The sequence below is a fragment of the Netta rufina genome (assembly GCF_964035555.1).
Source record: "Netta rufina genome assembly, chromosome: 7".
In the NCBI taxonomy this organism is placed as follows: Eukaryota; Metazoa; Chordata; class Aves; order Anseriformes; family Anatidae; genus Netta; species Netta rufina.
In genome coordinates this window covers 18,938,108-18,953,772 of record NC_140130.1, presented here as the reverse complement: position 1 = coordinate 18,953,772, position 15,665 = coordinate 18,938,108, and the positions used below count along the sequence as shown (strand labels likewise).

The 15,665-nt window shown below is 42.1% G+C and overlaps 1 protein-coding gene across 2 annotated transcripts in view; it reads left to right on the top strand.

Moving 5' to 3' along the window:
* ARHGAP22 (Rho GTPase activating protein 22) overlaps positions 1-14,561 on the top strand; it is a gene marked incomplete at both ends in the record, with an annotated part of 145,307 nt that extends 130,746 nt beyond the window's left edge. For both annotated transcript variants that reach the window (XM_084290016.1, XM_084290015.1), the window contains 4 exons: positions 4,096-4,169; positions 5,878-5,999; positions 9,643-10,540; positions 14,333-14,561. In XM_084290016.1, coding sequence (XP_084146142.1) covers positions 4,096-4,169; positions 5,878-5,999; positions 9,643-10,540; positions 14,333-14,561 — 1,323 coding nt within the window. The remainder of the gene's footprint in view (positions 1-4,095; positions 4,170-5,877; positions 6,000-9,642; positions 10,541-14,332) is intronic.
* Between the last annotated feature and the right edge of the window lie 1,104 nt (positions 14,562-15,665).

Here is a 15,665-nt window from a genome sequence, read left to right as displayed (position 1 = left end):
ATTAGCTGTGTAGTTTGCCTGATTCTGCCTGCACAGGCTGCAGCAGTTTGGGAAGCAGCATCTGTGTTGGTTTTGTGGGAGCACGGCCAGACTGAAACGACTTGTAGTGCATTATTCTCTTTGGATTAGAAAGGAGATGAGGAGCACTAGAGAGCTGAAGTGAAAGCTTGCAAAATACAGTACTGCTGATAGCACAAGTTGCCTTGTTAAACTACTGTTGTAAACAACCATTTGTTTGGTCAGGAAAATCTGGAACCTCAACAAGGGCTGTTTACTTTTTTTGGAAAGGAAGGTAGAGTGCACACACCAAGGGTGGAGAGGCTGTACGTGCTCAGGAGCACGTGGAGCAGTCATCCCCAGCCTGTAGGGCTTGAATCGCCTCCCACCTGGAAAGTCCCCCTGCTGAAAAATGTGGTTTCATTGAAATTCAGAGAATTTCAGAGTCAAATATTTCATTTTGGGGAAAACAACACCACCAACAACAAAAACAAAATGCAAACTATTGTTTGAATTTGAAGTAATATTTTGTTTTAATTTTCCATATGGAGGTTTTAAATGAGACATTTTGACTCAAATATTTTGTATAGTTGAAGCCCCTCCACCCCCAAAATAAAAATGGAATTACTTAGGGCAAAATAGCAATTCAGATAAAACAGCTGGTACTTCGTGCTGCTATGCTGCTACATTGTGAGCATAGATACGAATTACTATGATCTTTGATTGGCCTAATTTCCATCTGCATCAAAAAGTACTCCAGCATTGTCCCAAGCTTCCATTTTTCATTGACTGCTGTTTGTCTTTGTTCTGCACCCAACCGACCTCTGGTGCCAGAATGCAAACAAATTTAAGAGTGCTCGAGTTGTGTTGAGGCCTCCAGGTATCTCAGCAGGGCTGCAGCATTAAAAAAGATCTGATTCAGATCCCAGGTGGTTTTGAGGAAGGACTTAAGAATGAATGAAGGATCTTCAAATCTTTAAAAACTCAAATTTGAGTCAGACTGACTTGACATGGCAGTATTTTAGCCTTCACTATGGCCTATCCTCTAGAGATGCACGCAGCAGTTCAGTGGGCTGAACACACAGCTTTGAGATTTTAAAGAGGGAACTGAATGTGGGGGAATATGAGAAGCGTTGTTAGTTTTCAGCCCAACTAGAAACTCCCTGTTAGTTTGCAATGTTACATCATGCATTGCAAAATCCTTGGGTTTAGGACCGCTCCTTGGAAAGCATGCATCTGTGGTAAATTAGATGTAGAGGAGCATTTTCAAGGAGGTAAGAGCTGTTATTGCAGAGTGCCGTAATGATGAGCGTCAAAATAGTGCCTCTGTTGTCTGTTCAGCTGCAGCCAAAGCATGACCCATGCTGTGCTAGTTGTTAGCATTGCAGCAGTTTTTAGCTTGCATTTTTCTTTACACTTGTGCTGTGGTGTTTCTGTGCTCAGCCTTTGGCATCTGTTGGTCAGGAGGCTAGTACGTACAGGCCTGGGGCAGTGCTGCTAAGTTCCTGAGATGCCTGCAGCAGGAGAGGGAGCTTTTCTATTTTTTTGGAACCTGGAAAGTGCTCGTGCCTTGATGAATCTAAAGATCCTCTCTGTGTAATCCCATTGTTGTGATGTCTTGTGACAGAGCATGGGTGATAAATTTTTAGAACTATTTTTTCTTTCAGATAGGGTCCTGTACCATTAGATCATGTTTCCAGCTGTTCAAAACTGCCTACATTTCGGTTCCAAAGTCCTCTCTTGCATCCAGAGAAGCTGCGATATTTTAATTCAGAGCACTTGAAATACAGTGCCAAATGTCATTCTGATTTCTGTATTTGAAATAAACTGGGTTACAGAGCAAAAGTCAAGAGAGAGGTTTGTTAGCTCAACTGTATCTAGTTCAAACTCCTCACTTGAAAGCTGGATGATCTGAAAAACTGACCTTAACCTTCACATCAATAGCAGCTTCCCTTGATTCAAATGTTTTCAGAAGTTTAAGAAAGGGGATTTGAGATTTTCAAAAGTGACCGGTCTTTTATTAGTGTCTCCATTGTTGTCTCTGCTAAACTGGCATGATTTTTAACCTGAGGAATTTAAAAGGACTTACCACTTCTAAGAATTTTTTTTGTCTTTTTTTTTTTTTGTTCAGTTTCAAGTTTTTATTAGTTGAAGGATATTCAGGCCAACAGAATCCCTTCCCTGACATTCCCTAAAAAAATAGAGGAAGGTTTGAAATGAAAGCGGCCCATCGACACTTCTCTGGCTTTGAACCAACTGCTTCTGAAATTTCTCCATCATTATTTAGCAGTCTTCTCTCATTAGCTAACAGCTATCACTCTTCACAAATGTGTTTGGATATCGATCTTCACACAGAAAGTTTAGCTGTCTCAAAAAGTAAGCAAGCCTCCAGGGTAACTGCATTGAAAGGAACCAGTAAATGATGGTGAGACTGCAGCAGGACAATACCTTCTGAGTCAGAGATTTTCATTATATGCTTTAAGTAGCTTCAGGGTTCTAAGTCATTTCTGAAGCAGATCTCTCATCTTACATTTTAATGGAAAGACAGAAAGTTTATGAGGAAGTGTGTCACAGCTCAGAATGACTGCAAATAGAAGTAAGTAATTAAAAAGGAGGTAGTCAAATTGGAATGTTGTTAGCTTTTTAACGAAAATTTCTCTTCTGCTCAGTTCAGCATTACTGCAATCTGTTTATAGCATACTCAGTGCCTCAAAGTTTCAGATAGGCAGGGTACAGAAAAGGCATATTTGCCAGTACCTTTATACTAGTACCTGTTACCAGACTTTGAAGATAAGCAGTCTTCCCTAGCTGAAGGTTTTTACATTAACTGTTAAACTGACAAGAGGATTAAGAGGATTTGCACTGATTTGGAGAACTGAGTGAAGTCCTGGCTGTTGGGGCTTCAGTGTTTCAATCTGTGATACAACTTCAAGAATTCTGCAGCCCTTTTCTTTTGCCCAAAAGTGTTTTTTTTTTTTTGTTTTGTTTTGTTTTGTTTTGTTTTGTTTTTTTTTTGTTTTTTTTTTTTGGTGTTTGGGGAATTGGAGAATAAGCATGCTGACTTAGTGGTTTGCAGAGTGGGTGGTTTTCCTTTTGTTCTAGACAGCCCAGCTGCTTTATTTAGTTAGTTATTTTTCCCTGTCTTCTGGAATTTTAAAGAAAAAAATCCAGCTAACATTCAGGCTGGGAAAAGATCTTGGCAGTAATGTATCTCTGGGATAATTTCTGCTGCTTTTTGTGCCAACAGCACTCCTATATAGAGCTGTCTCCTATATAGAGCTGTCTTGGCACTCTAGTGTTTGGATACTGTATGTAGTGGATCTCTCTTGCTGGGACCACCGGTTCTAATCCCATCAAAGCAATGAATCATTCTCCTCACACCTCAGCCTCTGCTTACAGGAAGGCAATAAATCTTCGCAATGCTATTTGTTCAAGAGCACCTGTGCATGCTAGGACAGAGAAATCGGTCTGGATGACTTCTGGTTCTCTTCCAGGTGGATCTGTCATTTGCAAGGATTCCTTATGTATCCCTTGCCTTGGTTTTCCATCTCTGAACTAAGGGACATACTGGTACCTCTTTCAGGCTGGGGGAGGTTGTGCAGCCGTACAGTAGATAGGGAGGGTGGGGGAGTTGGGTCAAATGACCTTTGTAATGCCATCAAATAATTCTGTGGCATATTTGGTATTTGCAAGCTTTAGAAGTGCAAGTAACAGGGTTTTGATCCTGTCAGAGAGTTTCTGCATCAGTCTTCTGCACCAGACCTGGGACAACTTTCTGAAGCAGGGTCAAGTACTGCCCCTGTATCAAGGCAAGCAGGAGCTTGGCAGGAAGCAAAACTGAGCCAGGTCTCTTGTGCTCACAGCCATTATGTGTCTGGGGTCGTTAAACTTGGGAGTGGGACTTGTGCTCCCACCTGAGAGGTAAGGAACAACAAAGTGGATGATACCTTCTTTAAAAAACAAAAACAAAAGCCTCATTGTGCTATCATGCTCATGGTTTTGACTCTAGAAAGAGGACTTTGTAGCACTGAAAGAGTCACATCTGCTTTGCGTTATTTATATCAATACGTCTCCTTTCTTGTTTTTCCTGTCCCTCAGGGTACCCAGGAACTGGTTAAACAGGTGAAGAATTTGCCCCAAGCTAACTACAACCTCCTGAAATACATATGCAAGTAAGTGAAATGAATTAACACTTGGAAAAGTCGCTAAGTTTTGTGAGGCTCAATCACAGATATAAATAATTTACTCTGAAAGTTCGAATATTCAAACATCACTTACACATAACTTACAGCTCCTATAAAACATGTGGCTGTCACCCACAACCCGGGCAGCAGGCATCAATGATGCAAATATGTTGTATTGTCTGTTTCAGAAGCACTTAAAGACCAATAAAGACAGGCAGTAGTTCCAGGCACTGCGCGTTTGGAGTACTTATAACACAATCTGAGTAGCAGATAGTATCGCCAGTCTGACCTCAGCTCTGATTTGGAAGTGGGGATGAGAGTGGCTTGGAGTACAGGGACTCCACAGCCTTGTCTCCCCTAGTTTCTCTGCTGACTCTGCCAGTTCCAAGTGGGATGGAATGGCTGGGGAGCTGGAATGGACTGTTAGCCCACATACAACGTAAAGAACTTCATGTTGTATTGTGATCTCTGCAGTAGACTCAAAATCTTTTTTATCATCAGTGGGATTTACACATCTGCAGCAGGGAATAGACACAAACACTGACATGAAACATGAAGCCCATGCTTTATTCAGGAGATACCAAGCCTTTCCTAAGGGTATGGATTCTGAAATGTGCTTTTGAATGCTTTGAAAAATTCATTGTGCCTTGTGACGTGCTTCCGTAGTCATTTGTGTTAGTATCTGAGCACTGCACAGCAAAAGTCTGAGACAGGGGAATATAATCATATATGTTTCTAAGTGAAGAACCGAGGAAAGGAAAGGCAAGTAGATTTTGCTTCTGGCTTACAGAAGAGAACTGAGAGTTCTTGGGCCTCAGCACAGTGGAAGCCACATAAAAAATGGGAGTTCCTACAAAAGTCAGACTGCAAGCAGAAGCATTCAAAAATTTGCCAACCGAGCAGTACAGAATAGTGAGGAAACATTTTGACTACCAAAACCCCTCTAATCGTCCCAAAATGAGCAAGACAGAGTATAGGTCAAGCACAAGTGTTCACCTCTGAGGCCACCAAGATGTGTTTCCAGCTCTTATGCGGTTCCATGTCCTATGGTCCTTTTCATAACTAGGCTAATTACAGGCTATTTCGGTGTTTGTTACAGCCTCCTATAGTTCCTATTGGGAGGCTGTTCCAAATTACAAAATTAACTGTTAGAAACATTCTGCTGATTTCCAGCTTATACATATGGATAGCCAGTCTGTCTGCATTTCTTCATGTGCTATCTTTGGCTTGCACAGAGTCTGTTTAACGTGTTGATGTTTGCCCAGCTGATGCAGTCACAGGAAGCTCTTTATCTGTATTTTGACAGATTCAAGAAATAAAGCTCTTCCCACAGGATGCTTAGTTCTAGGATGAGGAGAGAAGTAAAATATCTTTTTACTTCTATTACATCTGTAGGTAAAAGCTGACAGAAACCACTCTGTATAACTGGAAAATTCCCATAAAAATATGAACACCTGTATTTTCATACCCAGAAGTCCCTTTGGCAGAAGCCATCCTGTCCTGCCTCACTCAAACAAGGAACCTGGGGATTGTTATTGAGTATCTGAGCTGCAGTTAGTCCATAGGAGCATTTTAGATGCTCGGGTTGTGTAAGCATGGGACAAAGCTGTTCCTGCCTCAGAATGTCTACAAGTATGAGAAGTGACTTACTTTATATTCCTCTCCTCCTATGATTTTTCTGGGGGGGCTTTTCAAGGTTCCTTGATGAAGTTCAGGCTCACTCCAGCATTAACAAGATGAGTGTCCAGAACCTGGCTACAGTATTTGGACCAAATATATTACGACCCAAAATGGAAGATCCTGTGACCATGATGGAAGGTAGGTACTCCTGTTGTTGAGGTAACACAGCATCTGTGTTTTGGGGCTGCAGGAATATGCTGAAAGTCATACAGCCGTTGGTAGTTGTGTCACTTGTTGACTGTTGCACAGTCAACAACAAGTCAAGCGATCCCTTTTATTGGTGCCCATGAGTGGATGTACCAGTGTGGCTGCCACTATCCCACTTGCCACTGGTGTGGGAGTGTCTCTCTTCTCCACTACATGGAGATGCCTCTGCCCTGTTGCAAGTTGTTGTGTGGAACCTACTGCTAAAATGAAAGGTCAAATATTCTTCAGAAGGACCATGTTAAGTACCAGACTAATGTTGTTTAGCATTGGTGCATTCTGGTGCATTTAGCTCCCTGCAAGGGACGCCCAGTGCACAATGAAGGAGGTACTGCAGTTCTTACTGTGCTACAGGGGCTAAAGGTAGGTGTCTTAGAAGTGTCGTCTTCCAAGCAGACTGCGTATGGGTCAGATCTTCACAGAACCCAAGGAATAAGTGAAAAATCACTGGTAAATTCTGATGTTTTTACATTGTGCTAGAAAATACAAAATACTCCAGTCATATCTCAGATGTTTGCATGTATATTGATTTCCTGAGTTTAAAAGGAAAAAAATGAAAACCAAGCCTGGAACAAAAGTATGTTACTAGGCCCTGACTAATTACGGAGTTGCTGTGGGTATATTTGCTGTAAAGTTTGTTCTTTTGAGGTGACAGCTTTTATTTGTTTAGGGTTCAGATAAGGTAGAAAAACAGACTGTCGACATCAGGTTTTGCTGCAATTGCTTGGTCATTGCATCTTTCTTGTGCTAGACTGCAGGAATAGCTGGGCTCTAGAGGAAGAGGAAGTGAAATGATGGGATGAAACAATACTGTTTTTTTGTTTTGTTTTGTTTTTTTGTTTTTTAAATTATGACTGAAAAAAAATAAAATCTCATAGTCTGTAGTTATTTGTGCACTGCCCTAGCTTGAGACTCTGCTGAACCTCACTGCACCAGACAATTAGGACTTGGTTGCAGGTATGAATTCTCATTTCTTCTGATTAATATGTAAAAATCTGAAGTTTGAAAATTATCTACCTCCATAGGGGTCAGTAAATACCCAGGGCAGGATCTCTGGCTGGCTGACACTAGGGCTGGGGCACAGCCTCTCCCACGTGCAGTGGAGCACAGCTTGTGAGCTTTGGCAGGGCCTCTGCAGCAAGTTCTGTGGGATCCTTGCAAGCCTGTAGAAAGAATTGATGGATTCATCTGGCAATAGGCACAGATGGGGGATGCTGTGCCCACATGCCTCAAATCAGCCCTGGCACTGCTTGCAAGCTGTAGGGGGCAGCTCCTGTCATGTTCGGTGTGGTGGAAATCCTTCACAGCACCAGTATGACCGTGCCTGTGCAGCAGCGGCAGTGCCTTACCAAAATGTTAGGGAGACAAAACGGTAGTGCAGGAGCAGATGCTGGGCTATTCAGGGGTATAAAGGTGGGCACAGCAGGACCCCTCCTCCACTGCATGATGCAGTGACTGCCCCTTGTGGCCGGTTGGCCGGTGGTGGGCAAGACTCTTGGAGCCTTGGCCAGCAGCATTCTTCTGTTCTGCTGGTACAGATGGAGGGCTTGGCAGCTCACCCAAGGCATTTCATTATATGGTTCAGCTGATAGCAAAGGTGCTTGTTCTGTCTGTAGGTGCACAGATGTCACAGATGCTGTGGCCCCATGGCCTCTCCCAGTCCTCATAAAGACAGCAGGGGTGGCCTGACCTAGAATTAATTCTGTATTAACAGAGACCTGAATTGTAGACAAATTGGGATCCAGTGGCTGGATTTTTAGACTTAATCCGTAAAAGCAAATGTAACAGCACTGGGAATGTTTTGCTTTAATGTGAGCAGAGGGTAGAAGATTGGTTAAATAGGAATAATGGAGGAATGGAAAGACACCTAATAAAATTTCTTTAGCTTCACAGTAATAGGAATAATAAATACAAAGAAAGACTGCTGCAAGTTCTTAACAAAAAGCACTTTAATTGCATCTCTCCAAACTTAAACCATGAATTTCAAATAGAAATATCTGAAGTTTGACAGCTACATTGTTAAGCATGACCTTATCTCCAGAGAGGTGTATTCTCTTGCGTATCCATAGACATTAAATGCAAGCAGTAGGTGAGCTTATACCTCTTGCTGCCAGGCTGAGATTTCATTATTGTGTTCATGTCCTTATTATAGACCTCTGAATGTTAGTCTTATTCTTTAGTTCAGATTATAAGTAAACATAGAATGATGATATATTTGCTCTCTTTAAGGTTTTTCGCTTTAGTAGAAAATACTTTGTATTAGGTTTGGTAAGAGATATTCTCTGTTAGTCTGTAATGGCCTACAGTACTGAAAAGCAGTGACAACTCATTTCTGTGGATTTATATAGTTGCAAGTACTCTTTCTGCACTTGCTGTAAACTTTCTACTTTTTTAATGTTTGAATACAATGAGAAGCTCCTTTTTTAATCAAGTCAGTCACCTTGAGAATCTGCTAGCTGTTGTCTGCAGTGCGGTAGCTGCACCCATGCCTCTTTCAGGAAACTTTGTTCCAGTCAATTAGCTCCCTATGGCACCTTATGTTCCAGTTTTCAAGGTTTCCTCATACCTATGTTCCTGCAACACATTTTTGGTTTTGCTGTCCTATCTTAAATAATCTACACTTGGTTGCTTTAGGCTGTGACCTAAATTTATCATCTACCTTAAAATTTAATGTTTCCTTTTGGTCTTTATTGATTAGAAACCTAGCAGAACCTCTTTCCTTGTTTTCATTTTCTATATCAGTAAAGATGTCATCAGAGCGTTCCATAAACCTGCTGGGCTCTGCTGTTCTTTCCCGGCAGATGTCTGAGAAGCTGCCTTTACAGGGCACTCTTCAATGGATACTTGAAGTCTAATTTCCTTCCATCTTGTATTTCAAGATGTTTCCTCATAAGTATGGTTTCATTTCAAATTGCTGAATGCTTTACTAGGATTGGAGGTGAACACCAGTCTGCAGATAGTGATGGTACAAAACATATCTTTTCCACCTTGCGTGCAGCTACGTGTGCCATACAGGTCTCATTCTCTCTCCAGGTTTCCCTATACAGCAGGAGTGCAGCAGAAGGCCTAGGCTGAAATTTCTGGTGCTTTAGTGAACACTAGCTCTGGGCCTATTTAGACTGTGAATGTAGACTGTGCAATGTAGACACCCCTTGGGTATCTATCAGTGGAAACCTGCTAGTTTTGGAATCCGGACAGAAAGGTGCTCTATCCCAACTACCACATCAGTGCATTCAGGATCCAGCATGCATCTCTGCAGAGCTGTGCTGTCCTGTGTGGATCCATGTGCTGAAATTGGTGCTGTGCCTGAAGCCCATGCCATGGTGTGGTACAGACATGCCCTGTTCTCCAGGCGTCGTTCTCCTCTGCTTTCCTTATGGGTGTCCTTAAACAAACCCGTTTATTAATCATTGGTACCGGTCACTTGTAGTACATTAGTTGGCTGCATTCAGGAGCTGAACTCACACTTGCATGTGTCAGCCTCACGAGGAGTTCACACAGCATCTCACAGACAGGGAGTGCGCGCCTCAGGTCTGCCACATCTCATGGAATTTTTGCCTTTGTTTCCTCCCCACAGGAACCTCCCTGGTGCAGCACCTGATGACGGTGCTGATAAGTGAACAGGGCCGAATCTTTGCTGTTCCCCAGGCAGATGTGCCAGGGAGCCAGCTGGAAATCAGACCCATGCGTCCACGCAACACCGTGGAGTGGATCTCTGAGGAGGATGGGGAGGACAGGTCAGAAAGCTGCGTTCCCAGCCCTGCCGATTCGCCCTCTGGCAATGCTGTGGCACCAGAGGCCACCCCTGGACCCGTGGTGAATAACACCTCTCCAGAGCGCAGCGGCAAATTGACTCAGCCTGCCACCAGCCCCAGCAAAAGAGTGCAGACGCTGCCTCCCTGGAAATACTCTTTCCGCCAGCCAGGAGCACGGTCTGTGAGTCCAAAGCTGGGCAGCTCATCCTTAGATATCCCCAACCTTTCCTCCAGTGGGAACTGGCTGATGAACGGACTGTACTCGCTCCGAGGCCACCGCCGGACAGCCTCTGGGGAACGAATGAAAGACTCGTGTTCTTCCCAAAGACTCTCTACTTATGACAACGTCCCTTCGTCCAGCCTCTCCCTTAGCACACACAGCATGGCCAGCACCACGTGGTCGACATCATCATGCGAGATCTCCGTGGTGGACTCGGTCAGCAGCTGCCCAGCCTGTCGGGCCAGTGACTCTTCAGCTTTAAGCTCTCTCCAGACTGAGTGGATGACTCAGGGCTCGCTGTCTCAGAGTGAGGTCAAGACTGCAGATCTGGAGAACAGCATCGACAGGTTTGACGCTTGCAGCAGCAGCAGTGAACACAGCAACCCAGCTGCAGCTTCCAGAGACTCTGTCAAATGCTCTAGAGCCTTACAGAGCTTGGTGGTGGAGCTAAAGACAGAACTGAGCAAACAGAGGACTGAGTACGAGACCAGTATCAAAAGGTAATGTTGGTGGGGAGGGGGAGGGGGGTTACAGAACTCTTTTAACATCCTTACCCCTGTCTGAATGCGGGTGTGGGCTACCAAGTGTATTGGGTTCTCAGACCTGGAGCTTGGCTTTGGGAGACTACAAATATGGATCTGGTCTTTCCTCACTGTTCTGTGAGTACATCTTTTCTCTCTGAGAAAAAAGAGGATCAAAAAACAGGATTTCCAGTACACAGGAGATGCCAGTATTGCTCATTCTGTTTTCAGTGGAAATTGGAACAGCACAGGTAAACCCAAAGTCTGCTCTTTGTCAGTGTCTGGGGAGAAACAGGGAGGCAAACATCTGTCTTGTGGGGGGGGAATGGGACCTAGGGTGGTCAGGCCTCTACAGGGAATTCTGTAGGTCTTTGCATGTGCTGAGACTTGTGTCAAATCAGTCAGAAATTGAAAGTTTTTTGCTGCTTTTCCCAGGAGGAACTTTGTTCAGGGAATGGATTTTGACTATTCTCTGTTGTTTTTGTTGTTATTGCATCTCAGTTATAACTTTTTCAGCAGCCATTTTGTGTTGAGCTTCTAAAATCAAAAGCAACATTTATAGATGTACTTATAGCAGTCATTTGCTCACACAGCACGCCGCTGACTCAAAGTAGCAGCAAGGTGCTGCTTGTACAGCAGAGCGCTGAACTGCGTGGTTCTTTGCCCCCTCTGATGTTTTTCAGGTTTTCAGGAGAGGTGTGTGTGAGGATAGGGGCTGTAAGAAGTAGAAAATACTATGAATAAATAGGAAGAGTCATATTTATTAATTTGTCTGAGTTGGTATATTAGTTTCTATGAGTTTAAGTGCTTAATAGAATTACTTTCAGACAAGTACTTAGGGAAAAATGCACATGATGTAAGTATGGTTGTTTAAAAGAATTGTATGTTTTAATGTACAGACATATGCAAAATTGCATACCAGTACTAGTGTGTTGCATTACAGAAAGGCTGTAGTCCCATTTCTTAGAAATTTATTTCTTCTCAGCATTTTTTTGTGTTAAGGTATTAGTGTTATACTTCCTAAATTATTAAAACTCTGGTACCGTGTACAGGTCTTCTAAACATGGTACCAAAAGTACATGACCGTTTATAGTACAGCTTGAAGCTAAGCTTGTTGCATCTTTTTTCTTGTTAAAGTAATTTCTCAAAAGGTGTTTTGGAAAGCTCTAGTCTGAACTGTGATCTCTACCAGTGGGCCAGCTGTTAAGGTAGGACTTTTACTTGTTACCTTCCTGCTATATTTTAAAATGTGCTGTGGTGGTGGCTTGCCAGCCTCTGCACCTTTTCTGCTTCCTACCTTGTGTTGCCTTGCTGTGTGAAGCTGGAAGGACCAGCAGGCTGCATAGCAGTTCAGTTACAGCATTAGAATGGGAGAAAAGCTTTCCCTGCCTTGTTGCGTCCCGGCCTAAAGAGCTGGTGAGATCACCACTGGTTGCTAGTATGGTGTGTTGGAAAAGGTCTGTGAGTGAGGATGGTAGTGAGGATGCTATGTGCCTTGTATTTAATTGTGCAGGACTGCCCTAGCAAGCCTTGTTGCAGGGATAGAGTAACAGAAGTGAGACTGGTCTGCAAAACTTGGAAATGTGTAGCTGGGCATCTTACCTGCTGCGTGAGGGAAGAGATGGCTTCCCAGCTCATATTGATAGCACTGTTCCAATGGCCTTCAGCTGTCAGGGATGTCAGGAAGCCCTGTTTGTCATTCCTGCCATGTTCTTGGCTATTTCAGCTCTAACACCTGCCTTTCCACTTCAGTGGGAAAGGGACAAAGAGCACCAAAGAGCATAACTGGAGGGGAGGACTATAAATTGGCCAGGTCTCATAGGGCAAAGTAGCTGAGAGGAAAATGCCTAATGAGCTAGTATTTTCATAAAACCAGATGAGATGCAATCGCTGCCTTTTTGTATTAAACAGGATGATTCCAGCTGTTCAGGATTACAGCCTTAAGCATTTTGCTGACAAGTCTAGGAATTTCAAGCCAAGTTTTTTAGCTCTCAAAAATCTTGCAATGTTTTTACTGCAGCTGCAGCAATTTACATGTGCAAAGATATGTCCCTTTTGAGACTGCATATAAAAGTCTGCTCCTGTGAAAAGAGGAGGGGAGCTAACTAGAGTAAAGAAATGCAGCAGTTTAACAGTAAAATTTTGGGCTGTCTCACTAGCTTTATTTTATTGAAGATAACTTAGTCCCCAAAAGTAATAATTAATTCCTTTACAATTGTACATGTGCTTGTGTGGTTTGCAGAACTCAGTCTGTGTAGCAGGGCATGTTTTAATGAAGGTGTGTGAGCTTTTTGTTGGCACATACATAAGTAAGTGGAGGGAAAGCAACGTCGGTACCTGCCTGGGGCAGAGGTAAGGAACACTTGCTGATGGAAAAGCTGCTATTTATCATTATCAACTGCCCATTTTCTCTCTCTTAGTCAGAGGGAGGCAAGTTTTATGGCCTTCCTGTAACCAGTCTGTTCCAGAGCATTTCTCCCTCGAGGTTAGTATAATTAACAGGCATTTTCTGTTGAGTTTCAGTAATTCATGTTTACAACCTGGGACTCTCAAGAAACTGGAAGTATCTTGGAGCAGACTATTGGACTATTATATTGTATAGGTAGAAACTTTGTAAGTAAGTACTGTGAACATGTGTAATTCAGAACATGGACAGTTAGTCTAGGCTGCTGTAGTTGACTCCTAAAACTTCATGGTACAAACATTTACCATGTAATTCAGGTTCTTCTGAGGTCTAGTTCTTTTTTTGATGTTGTAGGGACTGTAGCATGTCCTTTCTGAGTGTCATTTAGCCTGTGTAAAAATATCCCATTCACCATTTCAGAGGGAAGCCAAGCACTCCATTTTTACAGTTGGGTATTATTACTGTTTACTGAAATTATGTGTCATCTAGTTTTTATTTTTTTTTAAAGTACGGGGCCACACTTTTCCAAGGAAGAACCTGATTTTTAAAATCACAATCTGGTTGTTCTAATGATCAGAAATTGCCATCTGGACATATTACTTCCGTATTAACATTACTACTCTGTCTTGCGATTAGGAAACAAGATTGGGAGGACAGCAAGTGATGTCCCTTCTGCGCTTGTTTCAAATCCAAAAACATGAACCTTATTCTTTGACTTCCTTAGAGAAAAGCTCTGAGTCTTGCATTAGAGCTTTGTGCACAGATGAACTATTTCAGGTCTGTTCTTCAGAGTCTTCCACATAAAAAATGTTATTTTCTGTAAAATATTGTAAAGTGTGAAAAACTTTTACTCACCCCTTCCGTTGTCAGTAACAAAATGTACAGGAAATACCATAAATGGATGGCGAGGAAGGACTGTGACCTCATTCCTAAGACTTCAAGGATGTTGCCCTGTAGTGGATACCCTTATGGGGAAACAGTACCAGGATAAAAACAGACAGTAGACCTTTATATTGCAAATTATGTATTTGAACTCAACCTGATTCAGGAGTTGAGTTACCTCAGCCATTCAGTCTGTTCACAAAAAACTTAAGCATTTTGTAAGACTTGATGTACTTGAGCTTATTTTCTCAAGATACGAATGAAGTAAGCTCCAGTTTTCAAGGAGTCCCTGCCTATAAACTCAACATTAAGTGACTATGAAATGGCAGTTAGTGCCCTTATTTAAAACTTCCTTTTAGAATGAAGATTTTTTTTTTTAAGCTGAACGGCTTATATTTATTATAGCTATTAGCAGTATTTATCAAGACACTTAAAAAGCTTTTTTTTTTTTTTTTTTTCCCCTCTTTCTCCCCTTTGGTTTTAAGAATTGAAGAAACAAGTTCAGACCTGAGGAAGCAAGTGGTTAGGCTAGAAGAAGAACTGGACCAAGAACGAAAGAAATACACGATGCTGGAGATAAAGCTGCGGAATTCTGAACGTGCTCGTGAAGATGCTGAGAAGAGGAATCACCTCCTGCAGAAGGAAATGGAAGAGTTTTTTTCAACATTAGGATGTTTAACTGTTGGGAGTCGAAGTGCTAAAGTCCCCAAGTAGAATGAGCTTATGTACAGCATAGACAATTCTATTTCTGGCAAAACCAGTGAAAAGGCACATTTTGTTATGGTATACTCATGTATCATGAGTAATTGTACAGTGAGTATGCTCTCAGTGACACTTATTCTGTTGTTTTTACATGTGCTGTAGTACTTGGGCAAGCCGGAGAAAGACTGCAAAACATAATGCTTGGAAGTTTAGATATCAGCTTACCTGGAAAGAGTGGACACACTTTTTATCCACAAGTCAAAAGGTACTGTTCTACGTAGCTGTACTGTTGCCATCTTTGGATTTTCTTGCAGCATCCTTTTGCTGGTTCAAGGACAATGGAAAGGTGCGCAAGGTGGGTGAGGTGGCCAGAAGGGCATTTGGTAAGATCGCAGTTCTAGGACGTCACCACATTCAGTGTGGTTTAGGATATGGATTTAACATGAGGCATTTTTTTCCTCCCCACTCTCTTCATAAAGTTTGTTCAGATTTCTCATTCTTGGAAGTGGTGTTATTTTATCAAGATGCTTTGAAAAACAATGTCTACAGAATAGCAGAAAATACTAGAAATTCTGACAATTCACATAAGTTATCCCTTAGATACTGAACAGTTCCACTGCTTCATAAAAATATGACTTATTAAAGTGTATGTGATTAACTGTCAGATTAGCCACATAAACTCCATGGAACTTTAAATATGCACATTTGGCCCTTGTTATCTTATTCTTATTTTGAGCCAAAATTGTATTAACCGCACGGGGAAAAAAAAGAGCTGATATATACTGATCAGACATCAACTTAAGAAAGAGTCTTATCAAAACACATCCAACTGATGCAGGTTTTTATATATGAAACCTTAATAGCAGTATCTATGGTAATTTGGTAGAAAAAAAGGTAAATTGATGCAGTTAGTGCTGGAAAAGGAAAAGAGTGGGATCTGTCTTTAACCTTCACAGGACAACTTACTTCTAGATTGTTTGTCATACCTCTTGTGACCCCAATTGATTTTTTGTTGTTGTTGTTAGTTCATGAAGATATTAAGGGACAGAAGGAGAACTGCAAACAACCCAGTAGCCTAAGTTCACTACTTCTGCTAAAAGAACAGACATCATTAGA